We start from the raw sequence: 22,852 nt of genomic DNA, 5'->3' as shown, positions 1-22,852 counted from the left end.
AAGGTAGATTATCTTTATTGGGAAATGATAGATTTAAATGAATTAAAACTTAGGATTCTTTGCGGGTGCTGGGAATATGGCCTAGTGGCAAGAATGCTTGCTTCGTATACATGAAGCCCTAGGTTCTAGGTCCTAGTGGATCTGTGGCTTAAGGTGGCAGGGTGCTAGCCTTGCGCAAGAAGAAGCCACAGACAGTGCTCAGGCCCTGAGTTCAAGCCTCAGGACTGGCAAAAAAACACAACAAACAAAAAAACCGTTAAAAGATTCTTGAGCTAAGTGGGATTATTACTACTTTTATTCCTTTTCTACTTTTATTCCGTTCTAGTGAAAAAGAGAAGTAATAAAGAAGTAATCAATTGGACTAGTGATAATATTAACTTACTGAGTTTTCTTTAATCAGAATGTTAAAATATACTTTTAAAAAGCTTTTTTAAGGGAAAACTGGGATTGAGCAAGGGAAGGGGTGACATTGTCCAAAAAGAAATGTACTCTTTACCTGACCTATGTAACTGTAACTCCTCTATACGTCACCTTTATAATAATAAAAAACGTTAAAAAAAAGCTCCTTTTAAAGTAATTGTATCATGATAGTAGTTGTATAATGTGCAGTTACATATTTAGAAAAAATTTTCCCCTCCTTTCCTAGGTTTATTTCTAAAGTTGAAGAAGTCCTGAATGATTGGAAACTGATTGGAAATTCTATGGGAAGGCCACTTGAAAAGGTCAGATCTATTTGCTGGTGTCTCTAAATCGGTATATATTTTGAAAACTTACATGATTAATTCTTTTCCTGCACTTGGGACATTTGAATTAAATGTTTAAAAGTTATGCATATGGGCCCTGAGTTCAAACTCCATGACTAGCACCAAAAAAAAAAAAAAAGTTACATAGTATATAAACATCAAATAGCATCTGGAAGAATTTGGATTTGAATTTATAGCAAATAATATATGAAAGACATTTGTGAAATCTTTTTAAAATAAAATATATGTGACTTTTTATGCCAATTTTCTTTCTGTATTTCTTGGAATGTTAGATAACTTTTTTCAAAGTTTTCATCAGGAAAATTGGGCTTTTAATCTCTTGGGTAGAATATTTTGTTTAATGAGGGAAAATCTTGGAGTTAAAACTCAAAACCTGGGGCTGGGAATATGGCCTAGTGGCAAGAGCGCTTGCCTTGTATACATGAAGCCCTGGGTTCAATTCCCCAGCACCACATATATAGAAAATGGCCAGAAGTGGCGCCGTGGCTCAAGTGGCAGAGTGCTAGCCTTGAGCAAAAAGAAGCTAGGGACAGTGCTCAGGCCCTGAGTCCAAGGCCCAGGACTGGCAAAAAAAAAACAAAACAAACTCAAAACCTGTAATTCATAGTTTTCATATTTTATATCACTATGAGTAACTCATTTGTAGCATATGAATGTTTTGAGGATTTTATATAAGAATGAAAAGCAGTCTGCAGAATTGAGGTGAAACTCAAATACTAATTCAAGATATTGATTTTTTTCTACTAATAAACCACACCACAAATGTATCAGAAGTTATTCTGAGAACCAATTTTTATTTTCTCAACTCAGTGAGGGTATTTACAATTTAATATTTTGTACCTTCTTAGATTGTTAAATTCTTATGAAGTAAAATTGATCATTTTGTTATTGTTATTAATTTAGTATTAATTTATAATTTAATTGGATGTAAGCCCTGAAAAGAACTCTCAATTCTTAGTATTTACCAAGGTTTTCTAGCATTATGGTGGTGGTAACAGGATTTGAATCTATCAAAAAGCATTCAGATTTCCTGAATGAGCAGATAAATGAGCAGATAAAGCAACACTAGAAAATATATATCATTTTAAAATTTGTTGTAATATACAGAGTAAATTGTTATTCTGTGTCAAAATATGTTTGTGTTAACTTTTTGCCAGTCCTGGGCCTTGGACTCAGGGCCTAAGCACTGTCCCTGGCTTCTTTTTGCTCAAGGCTAGCACTCTGCCACTTGAGCCACACCGCCACTTCTGGCTGTTTTCTGTATATGTGGTGCTGGGGAATTGAACCCAGGGCTTCATGTATAGGAGGCAACCACTCTTGCCACTAGGCCATATCCCCACACCTTTGTGTTAACTTTTTAATAAAGAGGAATGTGAAGTTCTGATAGATCATTCTATTGTACTTACCAGAAGCACCTAACAACAATTGAAGTCTTTTAATTGAAGTCTTTTAAGTCTTGTAAGGCAAAATAAGCTAGATATTTACCTGGAAGAGGAAAAAAGATTAAAATTTTTTTCATTGTCATTATAAAAGTGATGAACAGAGGGTTACAGTTATATAAGTCAGGTAAAGAATACATTTCTTGTCAGATGCTGATAGCTCATGCCTGTTTATCCTAGCTACTCAGGAGGCTGAAATCTGAGGATCATGGTTCAAGGCCAGCCTGGGCAGGAAAGTCAGTGAGACTCTTATCTCCAGTTAGCCACTAGAAAACTGGAAGTGACACTGCTCAAGTGGAAGAGTGTGTTAGCCTTGAGCTGAAGAGCTCAGGGACAGTACCCAGAGTTCTAGCTCCACTACCAAAAAAAAAAAAAAGCATTTCTTTTTGGAAAGTGTCATCCTTGGAAAAAAGATTGGTATTACCAAAAAGAGAAAACGTATTTGTGTATATATGTATATTTATTTAATAGTAAAACATTAGGTTTATTGGAAGCAAAAGTATAGACTTCATAGAGAGGAGCTCCACATCAGGATGTCCATTGACTGTCTCCCAGGGAAGTGGCTTTTATGCTTTGTTAATTCCCCTCCCCCACGAGGACACGATTGGTCAGCATCTCTTAGTGGTCTGTGCCAGTAGGCATGTATATTCCAGGTTTTTAAAATTATTTTTGCTGGGCTGGGGATATGGCCTAGTGGCAAGAGTGCTTGCTTCATGTACATAAGGCCCTGGGTTCAATTCCCCAGCACCACATATACAGAAAACGGCCAGAAGTGGTGCTGTGGCTTAAGTGGTAGAGTGCTAGCCTTGAGCAAAAAGAAGCCAGGGACAGTGCTCAGGCCCTGAGTCCAAGCCCCAGGACTGGAAAAAAAAAAAAAAAGACTATATGATGAATTCCTTGAGTTTGTCATGTGTTAGAGAAAATAAATACTATAAACAGATTATATATTTAGCTGATTGTATGTTTTGTTAAAATGTGACATTTTAAAAACCTTATACAAAAGGCAGTTATCTAGATAGTTCAGTACATTTTTATCTTTCTGTATTTAGTTTCATAGGCAACTATGAAATAGGTTCTTTTTTTCCTCTTTTGATTAGTCATTTTCTCCTTGGAATTAAATTTAGTAATTTGATACTTTTTTCTTATTTATTTATTTATTAATTGGACATAATTTTTTTTACAAGGTGTTGTGCAAAGAGGGTGCAGTTACATAGTAGGGCAGTGTGTACATTTCTTATGATATCTTACGACCTGTTTTTCTATCCCTTGTCTAGGTCAGGTTGACATATGCAATATACAATGTATCAAGAACATATACAGTATTCACAGACTTGGTCTCTACTGTCTCTCCGTCTCCCTTTCTTAACAGTCATATATCAGGGAGATCATGCCCCTTTGTTTTCTGTGTTCTAGGCTTGTCTCACTCAACATTATTTGTTCAAGTTCTGTCCATTTCCCTGCGAATAACAGTATTTCACCATTCCTAATCGCTATGTAGTATTCCATTGTGTATAAGTACCATATTTTTTGGATCCATTCGTCTGTGGAGGGGCATCTGGGTTGTTTCCATATTTTAGCTATTGTGAATTGTGCCGCGATAAACATGGAAGTACAAATGCCTTTTTGATATCTTGGATTTTGCTGTTTAGGATAGATGCCTAGGAGTGGTATGGCTGGGTCATAGGGTAGGTCTATATTGAGCTTTTTGAAAAACCTCCATACTGTTCTCCAAAGTGGTTGTACTAATTTGCACTCCCACCAACAATGGAGAAGGGTTCCTCTTTCCCCACAGCCCCTCCAGCATTTGTTGTTGCCTGAGTTCAGAGTATAGGCCATTCTAACTGGGGTGAGGTGGTATCTCAGGGTTGTTTTTATTTGCATTTCCTTTACTAGCAGGGATGTTGAGCATTTCCTCATGTGTTTCTTGGCCATTTTTATATCTTCTCTTGTGAAGTCTCTCTTTAGCTCTTTTGCCCATTTCCTAATAGGTTTATTGGGCTTGGAGGGGCTTAGTTTTTTGAGTTCTCTGTAGATGACGGATATCAGGCCTTTGTCTGTTGCTGTGCTGGTAAATATCCTTTCCCATATCGTTGGCTGTCTTTCTATTTTGGTGGCTATGTCCTTAGCTGTGCAGAAACTTTTTAATTTGTAGTAGTCCCATTTGTCAAGTCTTTCTCCTATTTGTTGTGCCCCTGGGACTCTATTCAGGAAGTTCCTTCCTGTGCCTATAAGTTCTAGTGTCTTTCCTACTCTGTCCTTCAGTAGTTTCAAGGATTCAGGTCTGATGTTGAGGTCCTTGATCCATTTTGAGTTGATCTTGGTGCATGGTGATAGGCTTGGGTCTACTTTGAGTTTTCTGCATATGGCTGCCCAGTTCTCCCAGCACCAGTAGTTGAAGAGGCTATGCTTATTCCATTGTATGTCTTTAGCTCCTTTGTCGAATATCAGTTGGCTGTAAGAGTGCGGTTTTATTTCTGGGTCTTCAGTTCTAATCCATTGGTCTTCCGATCTGTTTTTATACCAATACCATGCTGTTTTTGTTATGATGGCCTTGTAGTAGAGCTTGAAGTCAGGTATTGTGATACCTCCTGCACTGCTTTTTTTGCCTAGAATTGCTTTGGCTATTCTAGGTTTTTTGCTGTTCCATATGAATTTATGGATTGGTTTCTCTATTTCAGTGAAGAATGTGGCTGGGATTTTGATAGGCATTGCATTGAATTTGTATAACAATTTGGGCAATATGGCCATTTTCACTATATTGATTCTGCCTACCCATGAGCATGGGAGGTCTTTCCATCTCCTTGTGTCTTCTTTGATTTCCCTTATTAGATTTTTATAATTCTCATTAAATAGTCATTTTCTCCTTGGAATTAAATTTAGTAATTTGATACTTTTTTCTAATTAAAAGTTTTTCTGGGGCTGGGATGTAGCTCAGTGGTGGAGTGCTTGCCTAACAAGTGCAACATCCTAGGTTCGGTTCCCAGTACAAAAAAAAAAATATTCTTTTTCTAAAAGTTAATGAAAGTGAGAAATTCAGTTGTATTTTTCCACAAAGGAGTACATGTTTAAAATCCGATTTCTAGATACTTCATAAATATTAAATTTTCCTTCTTCTGACTCATGTTACAAAGACTTCTTTCAAGCTACTCTCTTGCTCATTTATTTGTTTTGTGCATTTGTCATTTGTTCATTTGTAGAGTGCCTAGAGAGCACTAGAAACTTTTTCCTCTCTTACTGCTTATCAAAATAGTCTTCCAGGGGCTGGGGATATGGCCTAGTGGCAAGAGTGCCTGCTTCATATACATGAGGCCCTGGGTTCGATTCCCCAGCACCACATATACAGAAAATGGCCAGAAGTGGCGCTGTGACTCAAGTGGCAGAGTGCTAGCCTTGAGCAAAAAGAAGCCAGGGACAGTGCTCAGGCCTTGAGTCCAAGCCCCAGGACTGGCCAAAAAAAAAAAAAAAAATAGTCTTCCATTTCCATTCCCCACTTTCAGGTTGTTGGGTCCTTTTTCCTTTGTTCCATGACCATTGTTTTTTCTTTTTGTTTTCCTTGGGAATGCTGGAAATTGAACCAAGGAAATCCAGTATGCTAGGAAAGGACTGAGTTGTATCTCTAGCTCTTGCTCCATGGCTATTTTATCCATGCCCCTTTAGCTGTCAGTGTTCTCTCTGTTCTTCCAGCAAAGGTGTGTGGAAGTAGAAATTGGATGAATTACAGTTCAAGGCCCAGCGGGGTGGAGGAAGAGGAGTAAAGGGAAGTTCTTGAGAATTTGTCTCAGGAGAAAAAAGCTGTATGTGGTAGTACTCACCTGTCTTACCTGTTGTTCCACCTAAGGGATGATATCTCTCCTGGGCTGGTCTGGACCAAAAGCTAGACTATATAAAAAACAACTAGAGCAAAAAGGGCTGGGGATGTGATAATGTACTTGGCTACCATGATGTCCTGAGTTCAAACCCCAGTACTACCAAAAATAAAAATTGTATTAGAATCTGGATTTGTCATACTATAAAGATTATAATTCATCTAGGTGAAGGATTCATAACTCCTTGTAGCTAGAAGGGCTTTAAGCATCATATATAAATGGAGTTCTTAGTCCACAGACTTTTGTCTCATTAAACTGTATGTATGGATAATTTTTTTTTGGTTGGTTGTTTTTGGGGCTTGAACTGCATGGCTAATTTTAAATGAGAATATTTTCTTGGGAGGGTGGTCTATAGCATTCATTATATCCTTGAAAGGAGCCTCACAGGGACTTTTCTGTCTGGGTTGACTGAACTGTGATCCTCAGTTCTCAGCCTTCTTACTAGATAGGATTTACAGATGTGAACCACCAGTGCCTGGCTGACATGACTACGGAAAAATACTACACTTAGTATTTTAAGTGCACAATCCATTAGTATTAAATATATTGACATTGTTATGCAACTGTGATAACCATCTGTGTTCATTTTTAAATCATCCCAAACTAAAATGCTACTTAAAGAAAAACAAGCTCAGAAGAATCATATAATAGTTGTCTTTATTTTATTTATTTTTGCCAGTTCTGAGGCTTGAACTCAGGGCTTGAGTGATAACTATCCCTGGCTTCTTTTTGCTCAAGGCTAACACACAGCACCACTTCCAGCTTTTTTTATGTGGTGCTAAGGAATTGAACCCAGGGCTTCATGCATGTTAGGCAAGCACTCTGTCACTAAGCCACATTCCCAACCCCCATTTGTCCTTTTTTGACTAATTGGTTTCACAAAGCATAATGTCTTCAAGGTTTGTTTATTCTGTATCATATATTTTGCAGCAGAATAATTTTTGTATGTATTTACCACTTTAAAAACCTATTAATTCTTCCCTTGATAAACTTTGGGCTTGCTTCCACTTTTGACTATTGTGAATAATGCTACTATGAACATATGCAAATATGTTCCTTTCAATTCTTTACAGCGTGTACCATTAGTGGAATTGCTGGATCATATAGAATTATATGTTTCATTATTTTGAGGAGCTGCTGTATTGTTTCCTACTGTTGGTGCACCATTCTACCTTCTCACTGGCAGGGGTTCCAATTCCTACACATCTTTAACACACTTGTCGTTTGTTGGTATTGTTTTGCGTAATAGTGATCTTAGTAGGTTTGGAGTGATATCTCACTGTGGTTTTGATCTGTGTTTCTGTGTCTGAATGTAGTCTCAAGAGGTAGGTACTACTATTTCCTATTTAAAGATAGAAATTGAGACAAGTAGAAAAAGCTAATGACCCTGAGTTACTAAACTAGTAGTCAGTGAGAACTACTCATCACCTAAGAATTCTAACCTCAATATAGCTTTTCTTTTGTGATCACTGATCTAAGTTATCTTCTACTTTTTTGCTATGTTACTCAACTTTCACCTTTCTTTTTCTTTCTGATTTCTCCCTTCTCCCAGTTTTTTCAGAGGAATTCTAATGTTGTCATATATGCTTTCACGTAAGAGCTCAGTAGCAAGCTGGGCCACTGGTGGTGGTGGCTCGCTCACACTTATAACCATAACTACTGAGAAGTCTGAGATTTAAGGATCGTAGTTTAAAAGGAAAGTCAGTGAGACTCTTAGCTCCAAATAACCACTAAAAAAGCTGGAAGTGGAGCTGTGGCTCAAGTGTAGAGCAGTAGTAGCCTTGAGTGGTTGAAAAACAAATAACAACAAAAAACAGACCTAGGTGGCTTTCTTGAATGGTAAGCTTAGATTCCTATGACTGATATTCCTTCCTAACTGTCATGGTCAATTTTCTGTTTCATTTACCTTTTCTCTACCCTCATAGAAAACTTCAGCTAAGTAGTCCTGCCCTAAAACTTTGTCTCTTCTTCCTTGCTAATTTTATATGAAAATGGCAAACTGAAATTCACTTTTCTGTAGCAGCCATCCATTTCTGACTTACTAAGCATTTATCCAACATCTCCTTAAATTTGACCTACTGATGGTTATTACTTGTCTTGCCTTATATCTATCATATATAAATTCTATATAAGGATATGTACCTTAGCTTCTAGTGGAAGAAACAGGGCCCAAGTGGATCAAGTTTCTAGCTTTAGCATTTAGAGATGTAACCTTGAGCAAGTTTTTCAAACTCCTTTTTCTCATCTATAAAATGGGATTAATACATCATAGTGTAAAAAGACACACTCTTACATATAAATTGTCTGGGCTTACTAGGCACCAAGTAGATATTAGTTCGTATGTTTATGTGTAGGGGAATTATTCTGTGTAGTCTTTTAAGAATATTTGTAATTGGGGCTGGGGATATAGCCTAGTGGCAAGAATGCCTGCCTCGGATACACGAGGCCCTAGGTTCGATTCCCCAGCACCACATATACAGAAAACGGCCAGAAGCGGCGCTGTGGCTCAAGTGGCAGAGTGCTAGCCTTGAGCGGGAAGAAGCCAGGGACGGTGCTCGGGCCCTGAGCCCCAGGCCCAGGACTGGCCAAAAAAAAAAAAAAAAGAATATTTGTAATGACTTCAGGTATATGTACTTGGACTAATTAAAATCCTTGCTGGAAGCCGGGCACTGGTGGCTCATGCCTGTAATCCTAGCTACTCAGGAGACTGAGACCTGAAGATCATGGTTCAAAGTCAGCTGGGGCAGGAAAGTCCACGAGACTCTTATCACCACAAAACCTAGAAGTGGTGCTGTGGCTCAAAGTGGTAGAGTGCTAGCCCTAAGCAGAAGAGCACAGGGATTGTGCCTAAGCCCCAAGTTCAAGCCTTGCAACTAACAACAACAACAAAAAAGATCCTTGCTGAGATACACATAATTACATACACAAAGATGAGGTTATATATAAAAATGAGGTTATATGAATGGAATCATATAATACTGTAGGTGGTATTTTGTGGCCAGTTTCTTTTACTTAACCACATTGTTTTCAAGGTGTCCATGCTGTAGCGTTGTCAATACATTATTCCTTTTGCTAAATAATTATTGTATGGATAAAATACATCAATTTATCTATTTGTCCTTTACGGAAATTTGGGTTCCTACCTTTTTGGTCACTATGAAAAATACTGCTATTAATGTTCATATGTAACTTTTTATATGGGTGTTTGTTTTTTTAATGTCTTTGGAGTGTATATGTAGTAGTAAAATTTCTGTAACAATCGTAATTTTCTTTTTAATTTTGTATGACACAACAGATTTTTCCAAAGTTGTTTTCCATTTTATTTTTTGATGATCAGTGTAAAAGGCTGCATCACTCCACATTCTCATCAGTGCTTTTTCCACTTTTTTTGATTATATCATGGTAGATCTGAAGTGGTACCTCATTGTAGTTTTGATTTGCATCTTCCTAATGGGTTCACACTATGTTTTTGTTACAGAAGCATCCAGATCTTTTGCCCATTCTTAGGTGAGATTGCCTTTGTGTTTAGTTGTAAGATATAAATCTTGGAAATAAATCTCTATGAAATATCTAGTTTGTACATACCTTTTTCCCATTCTCCATGTTATAGATGTATCACTCTTGAGTTATTCTTTCCCTTTCAGGACAGTTATAGTTTTGGCTCCTATATTTTTGTCTGCAGTCCATTTTAAATTTAATTTCTATATGTAAGAAATGGGTTCTAAAAAAAAATAAATGGGGGCTGGGAATGGGGGCTGTAGAATGCTAGCCTACACATGAAGCCCTGGGTTCGACTCCTCAGCACCACATAAACAGAAAAAGCCGAAAGTGGCTCTGTGCCTCTACTGGTAGAGTGCTAGCCTTGAGCAAAAGGAAGCCAGGGACAATACTAAGGCCCTGAGTTCAAGCCCCAGGATTGGCAAAAAAAGAAAAAAAGTACTAAAAGAAAGAAATGGGTTCTATTTCATTCATTTACATGTAGATACACAGTTTACATCGTAGCTTAAAATACAGGCAACTTTTGGACTAGATTGTTTGCTAGTTCAGATTGTTCAACTTGACGTATGTGTGTGTGTGTGTGTGTGTGTGTGTGTGTGTGTGTACTAAGAAACAGATGTTAATCTAGAGTCTTTGAAACATCGAGTTATTACAAATCTTGGTAAAAGGTAATTCCCCAAATCATTATTCATTGTGTATGTACTCTTCAAGTATGGGACTGCAAAGCTCAGTAGAACACTGACTTTTATTTCTACTTAGTAGAGACATAGACATAAATAAACAAACTAAGGTCCCATTTCACTGATTCAAATAACATGCTTAGAAAAAAATCACTAACTGCTTGAGGGTTTTTGACTCTTTAAAGTTCTGGCTTGTAATATACCTTAGTTACTTTAAGTTTCTAGAGTAGTTGATACTTGGAAAGGACTGTTGGAGTTTAGTTAAGTTTAATACTATGGTGTTCTTGCATACTTGGGATTATCTTCTTTTCCTTCTGGAAAAAGAGTTCTATCCTCTCCCTAACGCTTACATTGTTCTCAGAAATTAAAACTTTTCCCTCTTTTCTTTTTTAAGGGATCTATTTATTTTTTTCTTTACTGGTAGAGGCATATACAGAATCCAAGTATATAGTTTCCACAAGTTACCATCATTCAAATAAAAACGTTAAACTTTTTTGTTATTCTAGAAAGTTTTCTTCTTTGTTTAGTTACTTTCAGAAATGACTGGGTTTGAGTCTTTCCGCTGTATTAGTTTTTCCTTTTCTTGAGCTTTGTACACATGGATTCTTACCATGTGTGTACCCTGAAACAGACGCTTTCACTCAGCCTCCCTACTCTTGTTGAGCTTTTTGCTTCCTGTCTAGCACTCTACCTCTTGAGGCATGACTCCACTTCCAGGTTTTGTCTGGTTAATTGAAGATACAGTCTTTTGGATTTGTCTGCCTAGACTAAATTCAAACCCCTGACTGTGTCCATCCCCACTGTTTGGCCTGGGCACACCTGCCAACTCCACTATTGTAATGCCAAGATGGCATACAGTGCTTCCTCAAAGTGACATCTTTCATATGATTGGTAGCTTTTTTTTTTTGGCCAGTCCTGGGGCTTGGACTCAGGGCCTGAGCACTGTCCCTGGCTTCTTTTTGCTCAAGGCTAGCACTCTGCCACTTGAGCCACAGCGCCACTTCTGGCCATTTTCTGTATATGTGGTGCTGGGGAATCGAACCCAGGGCCTCATGTATATGAGGCAGGCACTCTTGCCGCTAGGCCATATCTCCAGCCCCGATTGGTAGCTTTTTGACTCTGCATTCCCTTGCTGGCCTGGGCTACTTCTCCAGTGTTCTTTTTCTTTTTTTTTTTTAATTGAGTTTAAGTAACTACATATATTTAATTGTACACATCTTAGCCTTCACAATGGTGAAAATCATTCTCCTTTACAAAGCTTACGAACTCTATGAACTTTAACAATAAAATTATTTTTCCATATTGGGTGATAAGTACATTTCTTTCCTTTTGTGTTGTATCTGTTCCCTTTTTCTCTCTCATTTCCTCCTCCTATCACCACCCTTTTAGTTGCTTAGTTCACTTTCATCAATGTCCAGTGTAGCTGATTTCTCCAGTGTTCTTGAAGTGAACATGAAGATTTGAACTGCTTACAAGATTTTGTGGGGTTTTCTGGGTCAAGAGTCGCAACTCATCTTCACATGTCACCTCAAGCTGCTTAGCCTTCCTTCTTTTTATTTTATAACTCTACCATATGTATTTATCCTTCCTTTTATTAGTGAGCATTTAAATTGTCCCCAGTTTGGATTATTAGTATTAGTAATCCTGATGTGAAAATTTTTGTGAGCATTTGCTCTATGGTAATAATATATTTTTAGGAGTGGAATTCCCAAGTATTAGAGTAGTTAGTTTCAGTTTTATTGGGAACTGCCAGGCTATTTTCTGAAGGGATGAGAGGATTTCGAGCTCTCGCTTGGCTTTTCTGCTCCAGGCTGGTGCTCTACTACTTGAGCCACAGTTGCACTTCTTTTTGCTGATTAATTGGACTTGCTTTGTCTGTGCAGGGTGGCTTTGAACCTTAATTCTTAGGTCTCAGCCTCCTGAATAGCTGGGATTCTAGTCTTATGCCACTAGTATTAGCTAATTTTTTTTTTTTTTTGCCAGTCCTGGGGCTTGAACTCAGGACCTGAGTACTGTTCCTGGCTTCCTTTTGCTCAAGGCTAGCACTCTAACACTTGAGCCACAGTGCCACTTCCACTGTTTCTGTTTATGTGGTGCTGAGGAGTTGAACCCAGGGCTGGTTGAACCCAGAAGTGGTTCTGTGGCTCATGTGGTAGAATGCTAGCCTTGAGCACAGAGAGGCTCAGGGACAGTGCCCAGGCCTTGCATACATGCAGCCCTGGGTTCCATTCTTCAATACCACATAAACAGAAAAGGCCAGAAGTGGTGATGTGGCTCAAGTGGTAGAGTGCAAGCCTTGAGCACAGAGAGGCTCAGGGACAGTGCCCAGGCCCTGAGTTAAAGCCTCAGAACTGCAAGGCAGGAAAAAAAGCATCTTTGTCCTTCCATATTTAGATACATATATTTTGAGTTTTTCCTTTAATCTATGGCTTCTTTAGTCATTTTAGCTGTCTCTTGATAGTTTTATTTTGATAAGACTTTATTTTCTCAGTTTTTTATTTTGGTGTGTGTGTGTACTGTTAAAGAAATATTTGCCTACACTAAGGTTCTCAAGATCCCATGATTTCTTTTTTCTTCTTGGTGAATAATTATTGCAGGCTATCTGTTTGAGGAGACCATCCTTTCCTCCACTAGCTTCTGTAGCACATCTGTAGTAATCTCAAGTATAAGAATGAATGTATTTCTACACTCTATGTTTATTGTTTCATTCATCTGTCTTTTGACAGTAATGTACTGTCATAATTCCTGAAGCAAAGTAAATCTTAAACCTAGCAATGTACTTATTCATTCAAATAATTTTAGTTCTTCTAGGTCCTGTTGAGTTTCATATTAGTTTTAGAATCAGCATCTTGCTTTTTTTTTTTTTTTTGGCCAGTCCTGGGCCTTGGACTCAGGGCCTGAGCACTGTCCCTGGCTTCTTCCCGCTCAAGGCTAGCACTCTGCCACTTGAGCCACAGCGCCGCTTCTGGCCGTTTTCTGCATATGTGGTGCTGGGGAATCGAACCTAGGGCCTCGTGTATCCGAGGCAGGCACTCTTGCCACTAGGCTATATCCCCAGCCCAGCATCTTGCTTTTTGCAAAAATGCTTTCTGGAATTTTGATTGAGATTATGTTGCGTTATAGATCACCTGGGGAGAATTGACATGTTAACAGTATTGAGTCTTTCAATGCAAGTATATGATTTATCTATAGTAGATCTTTTGTTCCTCAACAGTGTTTGAGGTATTTTTTAGAGCTCTCATTTATCATTTATTAATTTCCCTCATAGATGTTTGATTTTTTTGTAAGAGTGCTACATATAAAATTTTTTCACTTTACAAGACTGCTAGTACTATATAAAATAAAGATTTTTCTATATTGACTTTGAATTCTATAACTTTGTAAAGAATTCAGTTTGTTTCATTAGTTTATTTGTTGATTCCTTGGATAGTTTATGTAATATTTGAATTTTCAGTTAATTTGAATGCAAGTGTGATTTTTTTCTAATTTATATTGCTCTCTCTTCTCTCTCTCTCTCTCTCTCTCTCTCTCTCTCTCTCTCTCTCTCTCTCTCTCTCTCTCTCTCTCTCTCTCTGTTCTGGTACTGGAGCTTGAACTCAGGGCCTGGGTACTATTCCTTAACTTTTCACTCAAGGGTGGCACTGTACCACTTGAGCCACAGCTACACTTCTGACTTTTTTCTGGTTAATTGGAGATAAGAATCTCACAGACCTTTCCTGTCTGGGCTATCTTTGAACTGTGATTCTCAGATCTCAGTCTTATGAGTGTTATGATTATAGGCTTGAACCACTGGTACCCAGCTCATGTGTTCATTTTTTTTTTTTTTTGCCAGTCCTGGGGCTTGAACTCAGGGCCTGAACTCTGTCCCTGGCTTCTTTTTGCTTAAGGCTAGCACTCTATCACTTGAGCCACAGCGCCACTTCCCGCTTTTTCTATATATGTGGTGCTGAGGAATCGAACCCAGGGCTTCATGTATACGAGTTGAGCACTTTACCACTAGGCCATATTCCCAGCCCTCATGTGTTCATTTTTATTATCTGCTTAGGATCCTCACATCTGGGTGAATTACCAGATTAATTTTGATGAGTTAGAGCTGTCATATCTAGATATAACTTTTTTTCTGATAGTAAATGTATGCAAAGTTGGAATTTGGTGTCAAATGATATGATTTGGTGTGAAAAGATTTGATGTCAAATGATACCACTAAAGAGGGGATGTTCGAATGTTCTTTTTCAATTAAGCTAAATAATCTTAAAAAGTCTGTTTTGGAGACAAAACTTTGATGCACTCTTTATTGAACATAACCAAATTCTCCTTAGGATAGTTATTGGTAAGGTTGTCAGTATCAGAATTAGTATTAGTACCAGAATCTTGGATTAGCTTCAGCTTTATTATAAATGTAAAACATGGAATTGGCTCATAATTTTCTGGACTTGTATCATGGGTTCAATCCTTAACTGCTGTACATTGGTCATTCTGACTATCAAACGAAGCTGTTATGTGTATCATTTCCTTACTTATTACAACTTGAGATTTTGGTGTAAGCTTTGTATGTTGTAATTTAACATAGGTTAACTCATCAAAGAAAAGCATACATATAAAAACCATTATTTTGGGGGCTGGGAACATGGTTTAGCTGGTAGAACACATGACTAGTAAGTACAAGATTTTCAGTTCAAACATAGTAGTAACAAAAAACAAAGACAACCTCCCCCCAACTTTTAATGCACATCATACATAGCAGTTCTAACAAAAGATTAATATTTGGTTTATTTGTGTAGTCAAATAATCCTTAAGACATTTAAATATATTTTAATTGGGAATTATAAATATTTCTTAAGAACAAATGTAAAGCACTCAGACAAAACTATAAAAACATTGTTTAAGGCTCAGTAATTCACAGAATGGTTGCTTCCGTGTTTTCCAGCTAGTTTTGTACTGACAGTGCTTGGCAAGCGGTTTATTGGTATTTTCTGGTTCAGAGTTGTGATGTGTTGTAAACGACTATTCACTTCTATCTTGGAAAGAACAGCTATGGGATATTAGAGGCCCTGTGTGAAAAATCTATTTTTCTTTTTCCTTTAGTGGTCATATTATATAAGTAAGAGTTTCCTTGGAACTTTTGATTAAAATATTTTTCCATTCTAGAAGTTTCTTTTCCAAAGACGAGATTTAAATGCCAAAGCTTAATGTTTGAAGCAATCTGTTAAGCTAAGGGCAACAAAAATGGAGACTGCTTCTTTATGAAACAATTTTTTGTGTTGAATAATGTTGTGTATTATAATAGAGATGTTACCAGGTTTGAAGTCTTTATTATAAAATTTTATTTTGATACTATTTGTGCCATTTATAAATTTAATCAAGTGGGGCACTGGTGGCTCACACCTGTAATCCTGGCTACTTAGGCTGTGATTCAAAGCTAGCCTAGTCAGTAAAACCCATGAGACTTTTATTGCTAATTAGCCACCAAAAGCAGAAGGTGGAGCCCAATTGGTAGACGGCTATCTTTGAGCAGAAAAAGCTCAGAGATAGAACCCAGGCCCTGAGTTCATGTCCTAGGACCAGCGCGCGCGTGCGCGCACACACACACACACACACACACACACACACACACACAAAATTGATCATTTTCAATTAAAAATAGAGTGGGGCAGTGGTGACTCATGCTTGACTCGTGCTTGTAATCCTAGCTACTTGGGAGGTGGAGATGAATCAGTTTGAAGCTGGGCTCACAGAGAAAAGGTGTTTTTTTGTTTGTTTGTTTGTTTTTAAGAGACCCTGTCTCTATTCAGCAAAATGCTGGGCGAAAGGAATGGCTCAAGTGGTAGAAAGCTAGTTATCTAGATCAAGCAAGTCTAGTGTGAGTACAAGGCCCTGAGTTGAAGGCGCAGTACTGGCACAAAATAAAATAAAAAGTAACTAGTAGAATTCTTTTATTGGTAGAAAAGATTTTTTGTTTGTTTTGCATGTGAAGAGGCATGGATTTGCTGTATATTCATGATTTTGAGTATATAGGCTCACAAGAAAATTATTTGAAAATTATAATTTTTGTAAGTCACAACAGAGTAGTTAATATTCTAGGGGGCTTTTCATTTTCAAGAATAATTGTGATAAACCATGTTTTTTTAAAAAAACTTTCACTATTTGAGAGGTAGCTATAGATGAAATATAAATTAGTAGGCAGAAAAGGGAAAAATCACTGTGATTAATAAACTATCAAATATTTTAAGGTGGATTCTTTTTTCCCCCCATTATATTAAACACAGGGTATATTTACGTCTGGCATTTGGGAAGAAAAATCAGATGAAATTTCCTTTGCTGACTTCAAGTTCTCAGTCACTCATCATTATCTTGTACAAGAGTCCACTGATAAAGAAGGAAAAGATGAAGTGTTAGAGGGTAAGGCTAGAGCTGAAAAATCTTGAGTGTTGAGTGGTTATATTTTGAATTACTAATTTAGTTCTTATAATTGAGTAGTATCCTAATGAAAATTTTTATTATATGCAAAGTTGTATTACCACATCGAAAGTATGAAATAGTACTTGTAAATGAAGTACAAGAAGAATTACGTTGCTGTTCATCTTAAATTTAGTCTGGTCAGCACATATTTAATACGTAACATGTGTTAGATATTCTGCTAAGCTTTGTTGAACCATAATTTAAATAAAATGTGCATTGCAGTGTGAAAGGCAAGATCTTTAACAATTGACAGAGGTAGAAAGTGATAAATGAGGGTCTGGGAATATGGCCTAGTAGCAAGAGTGCTTGCCTCATATACATGAAGCCCTAGGTTCAACCAGCACCACATATAGAGAAAAAGCCAGAAGTGGCGCTGTGGCCCAAGTTGGCAGAGTGCTAGCCTTGAGCAGAAAGAAGCCAGGAATAGTGAGTTCAAGCCCCAGGACTGGCGAGAGAGAGAGAGATTGAGAGAGAGAGAGACAGAGAAAGAAGGGGCTGGGAATAATGGCCTAGTGGTAGAGTGCTTGCCTTGTATACATGAAGCCTTGGGTTTGATTACTCAGCACCACATAATACAGAAAAAGCTGGAAGTGGCTCTGTGGCTCAAGTGGTAGAGTGCTAGCCTTGAGCCAAAAGAAGATAGGGACAGTGCTTAGGTCCTGAGTTCAAGCCCCAGGACAGGCAAAAAAGAAAAAAAAAGTGATAAATGATGTCTCAAGAACAAATAAAGTTCTACTGGAGTTCAGAGGAGAAAAGATAACTTTTAATGAAGAGTTATAGGAGACATTTTAAGGAAATTTTGTCTAATGATTATATCATGTATATTTCAGACATACCTGAAAATTGTACTTACAATAAAGTGAATTAAAGTTCCAATTTTTTTTAACCCAAATGTCAATAGTTTACTCCTGTAATCTTATCTACTGGGGAGGGAATGGGGAGGATTGAGGTTTGAGGCCATTCCAAGCATACAGATTAGACCTCATCTTAACCAATAGCTGGGCACAGTGATGTATCATCTGTCATTCCAGCATCAGGATTGTAGTTCAAGCTGGCCTGATTAGAAAAACCATGAGATTCTTAAGAAACTGGATGTAGAAGTATAAAATAGGAAGATCATGGTCCAGGTACAGGCTCAATACCTATAATCCTTGCTGTTTAAGAGGGTAAGATCTGAGAATCACAGTTCAAAGGCAGCCAAAACAGGATAGTCCATGAGACTCTTCTCTAATTAAGCACTAAAAATAAAGCCAAAAGGGGAGCTGTGGCTCAACTGGTTGTGTAAGTCCTGGGCGAAAAAACTCCAGGACAGCACCTAGTACCTGAGTTCAATCCCTAGGACCAGTATTAAAAAAAATAAAAATAAAAAAAGACAAAAAAGCTGTGTAAAAAAGGGCTCAGTGTAGAGTGTGGCTACCTAGCAAGTGTGAGGCCCTGAATTCAAAGCTGAAGTAATGCCAACAAAAAAAATTTTAGATGATTTTTATACTTGCTAGTTACTTGGCCTTTCCAAAATCAAATCAACTCATTTGTAAAATGAAGTGATACTGTATAGAGGACTAATGTGAAGAAAGAGTAATACAAATGGTGTGAAATTACATTATATGCATATTGTGAATATCACAGTGAAGCCTCTTTTTCAGTTACACTAATAAAATTAAAACATTTAAAGGATATTGATTAATGAAGTCTTATTAATGAGATATTGTTCTTAAGTCTTTATTACTTGACTCATGCCATCCCAGGCAGATAAACCTAAGAGACTCCTGTCACCATTTAACAAGCAAAAACCCAAATCTGGACTTATTGTTAAAGTGGCAGAGTGATAGCAATGGGCAAAAAAGCCAAGAGCTTGAGGCCCCAAGTTCAAGACCTAGTACATGTGTGCACACAGATGTATATACAGGTATTCTGTGCTTGCGCACACACAAAGTTAAGGCCTTGTTACTTATGTATAAATGTATACATACTGGACAGTTTTCTTTTGTGTTGTAAGTAAAGCGGTAACCAATGGTTACAGCTATAAGCAAACTATAAGCTCAGCTAATTTAAAGATACATATTTAAAACTATTATGAGCAGTCAGAAGATAGAAACACTGATCCTTTTATTATCTTGGAGTTGTGTATTATTTCTACTTACGTGGAGTTTCAAGTCATTAATGCTCTTCATTCTCTTAGTAAATTATCACAATATAAAATTTCCAAGCAATTACAGCTATCTAACAGTTGGCAATCTTTTATACTGAGACATTATTCTTAGTGATCTGAACTTAATATGTGATTATAAATAATAATTGATATTAGTATCTTTTTTAAATTTGTTTTTTTATTTAGCAAACATGAGGTTTCTTTGTGATAATTCTGTGGATGTATATAGTGTACTTTGTTAGTATCTTATTATAGACTGCAGATTAGGTGCTTCAGGGTACATGAGTTACAAGCAGGAAACTGGGTAGAGGTTTTATAAAAATATTTAAGATTACCATAGTTATAGAAAAGAATACCTAAAGGAAGTGATAATAGACTTGACAGATCCATAAGTAAAAGTTTGAATAAAAATAGAGACAAGCATGACTGGAAGAACAAACAAGAATTTTTAGTAAAGTTAGGGAATTGTTTAATGATTTAGAAGCAAAAAATGAGCATAGAAGTGGTATACATCTTTTTTTTTTTTTCTTGTTGCCTTGAACTCTGGGCCTGGGCACTGTCCCTATGCTCCTGTTGCTTAAGGCTATTTCTGTGATTAATTGGAGATGAGATTCTCATGGGGACTTTCCTGCCTTGGCTGGCTTTGAACCATGTTCCTCAGATCTCAGCCTCCTGAGTGATTAGGATTAAAGAACTGTAGAACTATATAGTTTAGCAGGATGTTTCTTTCCTTGAACATGTTACAAAATTCTGTCTTAAAGTGAATTTATGCTTTCATTTTCAAATGTTTTTATAGATGCCATTCCACAGTCTATGCAAGATTTGCTATGCATGAATAATGACTTTCCTCCAAGAGCACATTGCCTGGTAAGATGGTATGTATTCCTTTTATGCTTATGTCTTCCAATGTATGTGTCTGGGAGACCCCAAGTCTGCCTGTAGGCTCAATCATTTGTTTGGAGTACTCACAGAATGCAGCATCCAGTTGTATTTACAGCTGAATTTTAGTTAGATACTACCCTAGACTGTGAAACATGTTATACAGAAGAGTTAAGACCAGGCCATTGACTGGTATTCTTAGAAATGACCAATTGCAAAACAAGTGATAAAATAAGAAAAATGACAGATTGCAAGGTTAGCTCTTGATTAGCACCTGGAAATTTGGATTTCAGGAGGATTCTCACCATTCCTAGAACTGATTGTTATTTGTTGTGCCTAACATTTATGTAAGATGTGTGATTTACGCTGAATATCTGGTTTCCTTGTGAGAGTCTAACCATCCCCTTGTTTAAAATCCTGAGGGTGGAGCCTCTAACAAGTTTCCCTGATAATGTTTCACAAGTATTGTCACAACTAGTTGCGGAGGGAATTGAATATAACATGTAGGATTTCATTAGAAAACAACTTTAAAACTTGCCTTTCTGCTGAATTTGATCTCTTATGTCTTTCCTCTTATTGATTTTTGCTTTGTAAGCTGCTGATATAAGGCCAGGGATGTAACTCAGAGGTAGCACTCAGATAACAAGTACTTGCCACCATATCCAGCTTTTATTTGTTAACATTGGAGTCTTGTGAACTTTTGCCCCATCTAGTCTCCAACTGAAATATTCCCAATCTTAGTCTCCTAAGTAGCTAGGATAATAGGCTTGAGACACTGTGCTTGGCTGTCTCATAAAAAATTATATGTATTGTTGGAAATTGAAGTTAAAAATGTTAATTTCAAATAGTTATGTGATAACAAAATTCACATATGTATAAACTATGAACGTGTTGTGTTAATGTAAGAGGCACATATTTAACAGGCTCCTTCCTAGGCTCTGGAGGCTCATGCCTATAATCATAGCTGCACAGAAGGCTGAGATCTGAGGATCCTAGTTCAAAGTCAGGAAAGTCCATGAGATTCTTATCTTTAATTAACCACCAAAAAGGTGGAAGTGGAGCTAAAGGTTTCTTCCATGTGTTTGTATGTGTGTCTTTGTGTGTTGTGTCTATGTCTATGCCCATGTCTGCCCTGGGGCTTGAACTCAGAGCCTGAGCACTTTTCTTGAGCTTTTGTGCTCAAGGCTAGCACTCTACCACTTGAGCCACAGCTCTACTTTTGGCTTTTTTGTGGTCAGTTGGTGGTAAGAGTCTCACAGACTTTTCTGCTCAGGCTGTCTTTGAGCTGCGATTCTCAGATCTTATCCTGAGTAGCCAGAATTACAGACCTGAGCTACTGGTGCCCAGCTTCTTTGGTGTTCATCCCAGTATGCAATGGTGGTTCAATATATGTAAATCGATAAATATAATACTCCTTATTAACAGAACCAAGACAAGAATTACATGATTATCTCAGTAAATGCAGAAAGAACCTTTGGTAAGATCCAGTGTCCTAAACAGCCCATGTTTTCTCTCATATGCTAAAGCTAGATCTAAAAAATACTCCAGGACATGATCAATTATATAGGTCTCTAGATACACAGTGAGGCCAAATGAAGATACTCTTAGGGGAGGAACACAAATGCCCAGTGCGTATGTGCCTCTGATGACATAAAATAATACTTATTGAAATGAACTCTGGGAAATGGAAACAAGAGGGTTTTTTTCTTTTGTTATTCTTTTCTTTTCTTTTTGTCTAGTTAATTTATCTGTCTTTGGGAGGATACGGGGGCACATACAAATGGTGAGGAAAAGGGTGAGCAAATGTACCAGTGATACTCATTAGACACTCTGTGGAAAATGGACTATACTTATGGGTGGGGATGGAAGGGAAAAACTGGGAAAGAACAAGGGAAGGAGTGACACTACCCAGAAGTAAATGTACTCATTACCTGACTTATGTAACTGTGACTCCTTTGTACATCACCTTTATGAGGCAAGCACTCTTGCCACTAGGCCATAATCCCAGCCCTGTACATCACCTTTATAAGAATAAAAAATTACAAAAAAATCCAATGTCCTTTTTATGATAAGCTCAACATAATAAAGGCTGTTTATGACAGACCTTAAGACAACATCATACTTAATGTTAAAAAACTAAAACCATTCTCTCTAAAGTCAGGAATAAGACAAGGAGCTAGCATAATGATATTTAAACATTTTCACTTCTAAATTGTTCATTGCTAATATATGTAACACAATTGCATTTTATCCATTGACTTTGAATCTTGTCAACTTGCTAAATTCATTAGTTCTAGGAGGAGTTTTGTAGTTTTTTTTTACTATGAGCTTAGTTTGTTTTTCCTCTCCATTTCTTTGTCTTGCCTCCAACCTCTTTTTAAAATTCTAGCAGCTGGCCAGCCCCATCATTGGCTGTTGAGGGGTATCAGTTTGACTCCATCTCGGATTAGTTAAAGAGAGCAAAAGCTGACTCTATTTTCACTAAGATCCCCTCCACCGCACCCTATCCAGGGAAGTTCCCCTTCTCTGTGATAAGATTGTGTAAACTGCTCGACCATCTGAGTTGTGGAATGTTCAAGGTTAAGCCTGTGCCCTCCCATCTAGGAATGTTCAAGGTTAAACCTGTGCCCTCTCATGAGTAGACATATCGGCCAGCATCATGTGAGCCCCGCCAAAAACGTGCACCAATTCTAACTAGAATGCTAGGTTGGTTCAAACAGATGCTATAAGGCAGGTTGTAACTCCATTGGCCACCTTCGTGTGGCCTGGCATGCTCTATAAGTGTTGTAACCTCATTGGCCACCTGCATGTGGCAAGCTTGACCATGTGGTGTTTGCCTTTATAACCTGACCCTGAGCGCCCAGTTCCCAAGTCTGGGCTGTGGCCGGCCAGCTTGCTTTTTACAGTCAGGGTTTCAGGTCTCGAGTCTGGGCTGCGACCCTGGCTGGTCAGTTGACTTTATTACTTCCCCAATAAATCCATCTTTTTGTCAAAAAAATAAAAATAACAAATAAAATGTTGGCTAGCATTTGTTTCTGGTATCAGGAGGAAACAACTAGTCTTTTGCTATTAAGGATGAATTTTTTGTTTTGTTTATTTCTGTTGTTGTTGTACACCC

At 37.6% G+C, this 22,852-nt stretch overlaps 1 protein-coding gene across 3 annotated transcripts in view; it reads left to right on the top strand.

Moving 5' to 3' along the window:
- Positions 1–22,852, top strand: part of Rab3gap1 (RAB3 GTPase activating protein catalytic subunit 1) — a 93,990-nt gene that overhangs the window by 4,345 nt on the left and 66,793 nt on the right. For 2 of the 3 annotated variants that reach the window (XR_007210806.1, XM_048345578.1), the window contains exons 3-5: positions 647–722; positions 16,514–16,646; positions 19,652–19,730. Coding sequence is in view for 2 of the 3 variants with exons in the window: in XM_048345578.1 (XP_048201535.1) it covers positions 647–722; positions 16,514–16,646; positions 19,652–19,730 (288 nt within the window). In the remaining variant the exon portion in view is untranslated. The remainder of the gene's footprint in view (positions 1–646; positions 723–16,513; positions 16,647–19,651; positions 19,731–22,852) is intronic. The other variant, XM_048345579.1, reaches the window with a different exon arrangement.

The sequence above is a fragment of the Perognathus longimembris genome, chromosome 4 (assembly GCF_023159225.1).
Source record: "Perognathus longimembris pacificus isolate PPM17 chromosome 4, ASM2315922v1, whole genome shotgun sequence".
Taxonomy (NCBI): domain Eukaryota; kingdom Metazoa; phylum Chordata; class Mammalia; order Rodentia; family Heteromyidae; genus Perognathus; species Perognathus longimembris.
This window is presented reverse-complemented; position numbering and strand designations above follow the sequence as displayed.